This window comes from Helianthus annuus, chromosome 9 (assembly GCF_002127325.2).
Source record: "Helianthus annuus cultivar XRQ/B chromosome 9, HanXRQr2.0-SUNRISE, whole genome shotgun sequence".
Lineage (NCBI taxonomy): Eukaryota > Viridiplantae > Streptophyta > Magnoliopsida > Asterales > Asteraceae > Helianthus > Helianthus annuus.
Window position 1 is genome coordinate 23,695,647 of NC_035441.2, and position 9,218 is coordinate 23,704,864.

The following is a 9,218-nucleotide window of genomic DNA, read 5'->3' on the forward strand; positions in this document are numbered from 1 at the left end:
GGTTAGATGCCGATGTTTGCGCTCCGTTCTACTGTTTTGTTCCGGTGTGTAAGGGCCAGACAAACGGCGATGTATGCCATGTTGTAAAAAAAATTGTTGCACCCATTGATTTGTGAACTCGGTGCCACCATCGGTTTGGAAAACTTCAACTTTGCACGAAAATTGATTTTGTACAAAATTTAGAAAAGCGATTAGGGTATTATAAAAATCCGATTTGGCTTTCAAGGGGTAGAATCAAGTAAAACGGGAATGGTCATCGACAAATATTGCATAATATAGATAACCATCCGTTGACGTTGACATGACGGGTGCGGGTCCCCAAAGGTCACAATGGATGAGGTCTAAGACATGTTGGTCACGTTTTGTGCTTTCATGAAAAGGTAAATGCTTCTCTTTAGACATTTCACAAGAAGTACATAAACCGTGTTTAGGCAATAATGAGGTAACAAAAACATGACCTCGTTTATTTAGGTTCGAAATAGTATCGAAAGACACATGTCCTAAACGACTTTGCCATTTATTAAAGGAGGCACGAAGGTGTGAAGCGGAAAGAGCGGCAACGAGCGACTTGTGACCTTGGGTGAGAATGTAGAAGCCATTCTCACAGATGCCTCTAGCTAGAACTTGACTCGTTTTTCGTCCTGTATATAAAAATAATTATTAGAAAATAATACGTCAACAGGTGAGTCGTTTGTAAGTCTACTAATTGAAAGTAGATTTTTGGTGAGATTAGGAACAACAATGACGTTTTGTAAAGTTATATCATTGTTTAAGTTTGAGTTACCGACATGTGTAACGGGTAATGATTGACTATTACAAAATGTTACATGTAAGTTACCATATTGTGGTTGAAAATTATTTAAACCGTTTTCATGACGAAGCATGTAGGTCGTGGCACCTGAGTCGGCAGTTCAATCCGGGATGTCCGAGCCAATGGTGCATTGAGCATTGAAGATGTGGGCTAGATTGGCATGAAGAGGAAGTTGTTTTTGAGCAAAAGAAACAAGGCTCGGACATGTGGTGGCATCATGCCCTTCTTTTCGGCATAATTGGCACATAGGAGGTCTTTTAGTATAGCTTCTTCCTCGGCCCCGAGATGACGAAAACCTGCCACATCCACGAGAGGAGCTGGTGGAACGGCTGCGAGTGGACTGATTGGCATAGAAAGCAGCTTCAGGAGGAGTGTTTCCATGGAGTTGTTGGACAAAAATCTCCTGATTTTCAGCATTTGCGAGAAGGTCACGGAAAGTCGGGGCTGGATGAATTGTTCTTTTGGAGGTAGAAAAGTTCTCATAGGAGGCACCAAGACCACATAGGAACCAGTGGCCTTTATCCTCGTCGCTTACGGGGTGCCCGATAGCGGCGAGTTGATCCGCAATGGCTTTAAATTTTTGGCCAAATTCGGATACGGTTGAGGTTCCATTTTGAAGGGTTCGAAGAGCATCTTTAAGATTGTGAATTCGCTCAACGGAACAGTGGCTGTATGCGTTGGCTAGGGCTTTCCAGACGGAGTGAGCCGTGGTGTGTCCGATGGTTTCGGACATTGCTTCTTCGGTAAGTGTTGAGTTTATCAGCAATAGAGCTTTCTGATCAGCAGCTTTCCAGATCGTGTATGCAGGGTTCACGACTTTTTGGTCATCTTTTGTGATTGTTTCGGCTGGACAGGAAGTTGTGCCATCGACATGGCTGAGGAGATCGACATGGCAACGATCTGTTTTTCCCAGGTTAGGTAATTTTGAGAGGAGAGTTTTATGTTGACAAGGTGGGTCAAGGAGTGAAGAGGAATGGCAGATGAGTCTGTAGCCATGGTGCTGATCAGAAGAAAAAGAGAAAGAGGAATGGCAGATGACTCGGACAGAGAAGAAAAAAAAGAAAGAATAGAGAAGGATGCGGACAGAATGAAGGAAGAAAGAGGAGGGGTGGGTGAGGATCTCAGGCTGATCCCATGAGTTTGATGAGTAATTAATAATTATGGCTTAAAGTTTGCATTTGAGGGGTCTAAGTAATAAAGTGTCATGTGATCATGCACAGTACACATAACTTTGATCATGCACACATTTGCCATAATAGACTAATAGATGTCTCTTGTTATAGTTTAATAATAAACATTCCATCTTTCACTTGTTAGGAAGAAATAGCTTAATATGTTATTTAGCCATTTTCTCTCTTATGCATATAATTTGATATATATTTTTCCTTTAACATGGTGTCTAAACTTGCTCCAAAGTTGTATTTGATTCGGTTTTGTTGTAATTGAAATTTTTTTAGTAAGAGTAGAGGACAATACCCTGACAAATCTAATTGATTTTAGGACTTAATCATACTCTAGTACATTTTTTAAGTGTAGTACTAGGGATTTTTAGTGCTCTAAATACAGTTACATGGATATAATATTACTGCATTTGCTACAATTTCTTTTTTAGTTTACTGAATGTGCTATAATTTTGCGTTTTCTTCAGTTCCAGGTCTGAGACAAACTTTATCGCAGAAGTGGTTGAGACAGTTGAGTGTAAACTAAATTTGAGACAACAGAGTACTCCTGCCCATTTAACTGGAATGGAGGCTCGTGTTGAAGTCATAAATTTGTGGTTGAAAAATGAGCAATACAATGCTATAGCAATTTGTGGTATGGGAGGTAGTGGGAAGACAACAGTTGCCCAATATATTTATAACTTAAATAAGAAAGATTTTGAAAGCAGCAGTTTTATTCCAGAGATTGGAAAACAAGCTGATGGGTTGCTTGTGGTACAGAAACAACTACTCAAAGATGTTTCGGGTGGAAAGAAAATAAGGATATCCAACACTTATGAGGGTACACATAAGATGGAGTTGGTCCTACAAATGAAGCGGGTGCTTATTGTTCTTGATGACATTGATAAAAACGAACAGTTAAGCATTTTACTTGGCACAAAGGCGTTGCATACAAAAAGCAAGATCCTAATAACAACAAGGCTACTAGATATAACGCCGTTATTTGGGTCCATTTCTTGGAGGTGTCAGGTGCACAAAATTAAATTGTTAGATGATCTTGAATCATTAGAACTTTTAAGCTGGTATGCGTTTCGAACCAAAACACCCATGAAAGGTTTCAAGGAGCTTGCAAAACAACTAGCTCAGTATTGTGGAGGTAATCCGCTTGCTCTTAAAGTATTAGGTTCTTCTCTGTTTGTTAGTGATGAAGACCCATGGAGAAGAGATACCATGAAAGATATTTGGAGAAGTAGAATGAATTCACTTAATTCATCCAAAGGAGATCTTGATTGTAACATCCAAAGTGTATTACGGAGGAGCTTTGACTCCTTGCCACTTCGCAGTCACAAAGAGTTGTCTCTTCATATTGCTTGTTTCTTTGTCGGTGAAGACAACTTTGTCATAAAATTGATAATGGAGGATGAATTGTATGCTAAATCTGGGATCTTGACCCTTATTGATAGATGCCTTCTTACCGTTTCAGATGCATCAACTGCTTCAAGATATGGGAAGAAGTATATGTTGGTATCAGAATCATCAGACACCCAGGACCATTCGGGACGGACCGGGTTGTTACCGCATACACAATCATACTTCGACCAACCGCAATAATCACAAGACTTCATCATACATAAACTAACAGAAAGAACTTGCTGAATAATAATAACTAACCGAAATAAACTTCTGAAATATGATAACAGAATTCAGCGTTACAAACAAACTAATCGTTCAAGGCTATTTATAACAATGAACCGGTACGTCTACTTGCAGTCGCGTCTTTCTGATGTAGGGGTACGAGGATGAACATAACCGCCATGTGAAACGTTGCGTCTGTTCTGCATGATAACCGCTGTCGGCGGTTATCCTTTTATCTCCTGCAACTTTCAACCAAATGGGCCTGCTGCACCAGGCTTGTTCTTGTGATCCAGATCCAACCCACATATTAACAATACCTAAGACTCTAAATGGTTCGACCCAACATAATGTTTCTGGCCTACGGCCCAACGAACATAAACAAATAAAATAGTTTTTGACCCACTACTAATTTAAACTACACGTAAACGTAAATGCAGACCGAACAAGAAAGTCGTGATTATCTTCTTGGTCTTCAATCTCCCCCTTAAGCACGAGCTTTCTTGACCCGCAACATTCTTCAAGCATCTTCATCATCGGTGACCACGAACGTGATCACCAAATCCGCATCATCTTCCATCTTGGCCTCCTTGTCTTGAGCATCCTTGTTTCCATCTTTCTCTTTAGCCTTTGCGTTCGTATCACCCTTTTCCTTCATGTAATTAAAGTACCATTCAGATAGCTCGATGTAGTGAACATACGAGACCTTCATCTCAAACCCGTCATCCTTCTCGTATCCATACTCTAATGCAACTTCAGCCCACGAGTCATCTTCCATAACCTTTTTAATTCCACCCTTGAGACTCACAATCCGGTACAAAAGAAGTAAATTCACATCCCTTCCGTCTATCAACTTGGGTGGCATTTCTCTCGGTTTAACAATACCGAGGAAGCTTGGCAGAAACCATATCAACACTTCATCAAAATTTGCATCATAAAACTTAACATATCCGGCCAATTCCTCGTGCATCAAGAGCAAATCCAACGGCTCTAAACAACTATCCATAATCAAGCCGTTCTCGATCACGTCATCTTCATCTTGGGAAAGGACCACCGCCCTCTCACGTAACTCTTGCTTCGATTGGCGAGGGTTATCCTTCATGCCCTCGTAGTAGATCATAAAACAAACCTTTTGCTTCCTTGAAAACACAAATTCATCCTTCTTGGTTCCCGATGTACCTTCACCGTTTGCTTTCTTCTTTTCTTCACGCTCCTTCTTAAATTCTTCTTCATAAAAATCTTCTATGTATTGTTTAAGTTTCTCCTTTTCCACCCGGTGACCGTTATCGACATCAAACCGATCATAGAATCGATTCAAGTACTCCTCTTCTAAATCAACATTTGATTTTTCTTCATACACATCGAAATTCTTAACTTGTGCACCGAACATTTTCTTCAACATACACTTGTCACCCGTGGTGACCGTCTCGATCCCTTGGAACAACAGTTGTTCCAAACTTAGAACATTCTTCTCCATTCTCGGTACGTAATTTACACACGAAATCGTTTTCTCTTTTCCATCGACCGGTATTCTCACTTCACCAATGCCATGAACAAACGAAAAATTCTTCTTTTTCTCGTTCGTGATTACCCCGAAATGCCTCTTGAACCGTTTGAACAGACTACGGTTCCCGGTCATGTGTGTCTTGAAACTTGGATCAACGACCCACATTTCGCTAAACAAACCACCGCTCGTACCATCGACTAAGTAATCATCTTCTTCCGGTAACGGGCCCAAATTGATGTATTTACTAGGGCAAATAGAGGCTATGTGCCCATATTGTTTACAAACAAAACATGTCACCCCGGCCTTCCTCGGCCGTCCAACCGGTGCCTTTCCTTTGCGGTTAACTTTCCTTCCAGCGGCTTTGTGAACCTTCTTCTTCGCATGATCCTTCCCGGACGACTTCACCGAACATTTGGTTGGCTTCCCCTGCGCAACTCTTTTCCCAAGGTTGCAGCCCCGGCCGCACTTTCCAATGTTCCCAACATTACTATTTCCGATATCTACCGCTTTTCCTTTACCGCGAGGACAAACATCATCACGATCACAACCCTTTCCGTTTCCCTGTGAGCCTTTGGCTCTGATACCAATGTTGGTATCAGAATCATCAGACACCCAGGACCATTCGGGACGGACCGGGTTGTTACCGCATACACAATCATACTTCGACCAACCGCAATAATCACAAGACTTCATCATACATAAACTAACAGAAAGAACTTGCTGAATAATAATAACTAACCGAAATAAACTTCTGAAATATGATAACAGAATTCAGCGTTACAAACAAACTAATCGTTCAAGGCTATTTATAACAATGAACCGGTACGTCTACTTGCAGTCGCGTCTTTCTGATGTAGGGGTACGAGGATGAACATAACCGCCATGTGAAACGTTGCGTCTGTTCTGCATGATAACCGCTGTCGGCGGTTATCCTTTTATCTCCTGCAACTTTCAACCAAATGGGCCTGCTGCACCAGGCTTGTTCTTGTGATCCAGATCCAACCCACATATTAACAATACCTAAGACTCTAAATGGTTCGACCCAACATAATGTTTCTGGCCTACGGCCCAACGAACATAAACAAATAAAATAGTTTTTGACCCACTACTAATTTAAACTAAACGTAAACGTAAATGCAGACCGAACAAGAAAGTCGTGATTATCTTCTTGGTCTTCAGTATAGTTTGTGAAGAGTCCAAAGATCCTACTAAACGTAGTAGAGTATGGAATGATACTGAATCTTATCATGTGTTGAGAAAAGGATATGTAAGATGCTTCTTATGTGTATCTTTAAGCTTATTATCGTTGCACAACCTCCCATTTCCACTAAAATTCTCAAATTTCATGTCTTTTCCATTAGGGTTCAGATACAATTGAAGGTCTAGCACTCGATATGCGAAAGGTTGAGCAGGGGATGAGATCAAAGGTAAGACAAATAAAGTAAATTAGGAAGCATTAATGTCTCCTCTAATGGTTCTATTAAGCTAATGGTTATTCCCTTTACATGACATATAGGGAATTTCTCATCATGTCTTATTTCGATAGTTATGGAATTTACCTTCATTTTTAGCGCATTTAACTCAAGATCGAGGCTTCCTAATTATTTTACATCATACTAAACTTGCAGGCATTAGAGCTTAAAACAAGTTCCCTTGCAAATATGGACAAGCTGAAACTTCTCCAACTCAAAAACGTGAAACTCACTGGGTGCTACGAAAATTTTCCAGAGTTTATATGGTTGTGCTGGCATGGATGTCCTTTGCAAATAATGCCCCCTGGGTTATTGATGAGCAGCTTGGTCGCTATAGATATGAGTGATGGTCACTTGGAAAAGTTTGAAGCACCCACGGTATAAGTAATTCAATCTTTTGTTTATCACTTGGCCCTTTAGCTTCTCTGTTTAAGACCGTTCATTCAAATGTACAATCATAATTTGAACTTGTTATTCTTGGAATAGGGACTTAATTCACTCAAGTACCTAAGTCTTAAAGGTTGTGACAAACTTGTCAGCATCTGCAATCTCTACCTGTTGGTGCACTTGTGTCTGTACTTTGTCTGTATTCGGTCTGTATGTAACGATGTCCTGATTTGTGTTGTAAGTTGACCAAGTCAACCATCCTCCGGTTTGACTTGGACAACAGATTGTATGTTGAAAGATGTTCTGATCGAAGGATAGCTCCTCGAAGGATGGTGTTAATCCTTCGAGGTGCACGAAAGATATGGTTCGACTGATTAGACCTCGAAGGATGATCCTTCGAGGTCAATGCTCATCTTTCGAACATGTTGTGATCGATAGATGATCCTTCGGACCATCTATCGAATCCTTCGAGCAGACCTGCTGAGTTGGGTATATATACCCATGCATGTGTTGAGTGTGAGTTAGTTCTGTCATTTTTACACATCCGAGAGATAGAGAGCTTTGAGAGCATTCTGTCCAGAACTCACACACACACACTTTGAGAGTTTATAGAACATTTCTGTAAACATTGAGCTTGTAACCGAACCCTCATTGCATTAATACAAGTTGTGTTAATCGGTGAACTTGTGTGTTTGTTTCTCTACTTGCTACTAACTCGGTTTGCTTGCTAGCTTGGATTCCGCACTCGCTAGTAGGTTTGTATAACAAGGTTTAGGTTCGTAATCCTCCGCGAAAAGGGACCTACAAGTGGTATCAGAGCCTCGCTCTTTACCTTGTTTAAAACCGGGTTTTTACAAGTTTTGGTGTGTTGAAACACTTGGTTTTGCACCTGTTTTTACTTGTTTTCTTGCATTCTCTTTGAGTAAAAACGTGTCTAAACTAACCGGGAGTGTTTAAAGTTGGGTTGGGTAACTTGAAAACTTGTTTTTGAGTGATTTGGTGAATTCCGGCAATATTCCGGTTAAAGTTCCGGTCACCGGTTTCTGGGTTAAGTTTACCATTTTGGGTAAGTTCTTGTTTGAAAATCTTGGTTGGTGGGAAAGTTGTCAGCCTGCCATACCTTTTGCCGAAAGTTGACTTACCAACCCATCACCTTTTCACCAACCCGTCACATCTGTGTCAGTGTGTCAGTGCATATTCGAACGATATCCTTCGACTTCGAAAGATATCCTTCGACATCGAAAGACCATCCTTCGATCAGTGACAGCTCGATAGATAAACATCTTTCGAGTAGTCCTTCGAAGTTCGAAACACATCATTCGATTAGGGAATCTTTTCGAAAGATAGTTGTTTTGTCTCGAAAGATAAGGATCTTTCAAGTGTGAATCTTTCGAGATTTTGAGTCTTTCGAAGCCAGTGCTCGAAAGTCAACAGTGATCCTTCGAACACTGTTGATCATTCGAACAAGTGTGATCCTTCGGAAGTTAGCTATTCGAAAGATAAGGGTCCGAAAGATAGGGATTTGACTCGAAAGATAAGGATCTTTCAAAAGGGAATCCTTCGAGTTCTTGAATCTTTCGAAATTATTGTTCAAGACTCAACAGTAGTCTTTCGAGTACTGTTGATCCTTCGAACAATAGTTGATCTTTCGATTGTGGTCTGTTTATTGTTAACAAGTTTCTGTGATTTCAGATCTTTCGAACAGGATCGTTCGGCTGTGTGATCTCTCGGATTATTCACTTAGAATTTATTTTTCTTGTCAAAGATGAATCCGAGTTGGTGGAATCCTGCCCCAGACAATGGTAAATATACAAGTTCAGGAGTTACTCCTTCATGGTGGGGTACACCGGCTCCTGATAGTGGAAAATACACCTGTACAAGTCTATCACCATCATGGGCCGAATCTCCAGTATCTACATCTTCACAAGCAAATGCTTTACCATCAAATCAATGGGCATTAGTAACGGGTCAAACTCCGAGTGTACAAAGTATCTTATTAAGCGAAAGCGAAACAGGAAGTTTGAATCGACCCCCAAAACTGATGAGTCTGAATGAATATCCAGGATGGGCTGAGAGGTTTAAAACATATGTTCTTGGTCAAAATACGGAACTGTGGATACGTTTCACCACAGATTTCGATCAAGCCATAGAGGTTGCTGCTTCAGAGACTGCGTCATTTGCTGATCTTCCCGAAGATAAAAAGAAAACGTATGATCTGGAAAAGAAAGCATACGCCATTCTCACCCAGG

At 40.7% G+C, this 9,218-nt stretch overlaps 1 protein-coding gene across 1 annotated transcript; it reads left to right on the forward strand.

The window, feature by feature from the left end:
* The first annotated feature begins 1,784 nt into the window (after positions 1-1,784).
* On the forward strand, positions 1,785-3,582 carry LOC110875468 (disease resistance protein RUN1-like). Its single transcript, XM_022123666.1, has 2 exons — positions 1,785-1,936; positions 2,460-3,582. Exons 1-2 carry the CDS (start codon positions 1,785-1,787, stop codon positions 3,580-3,582), a joined length of 1,275 nt encoding a protein of 424 aa, XP_021979358.1.
* Positions 3,583-9,218: the final 5,636 nt, after the last annotated feature.

Coding starts and splice junctions, on each gene's coding strand:
- LOC110875468 (XM_022123666.1), top strand. CDS start 1,785: ATGGCAGATGAGTCTGTAGCCATGGTGCTGATCAGAAGAAAAAGAGAA. Junction 1,937..2,459: donor GGGGTGGGTGAGGATCTCAG/GCTGATCCCATG, acceptor CGTTTTCTTCAG/TTCCAGGTCTGAGACAAACT.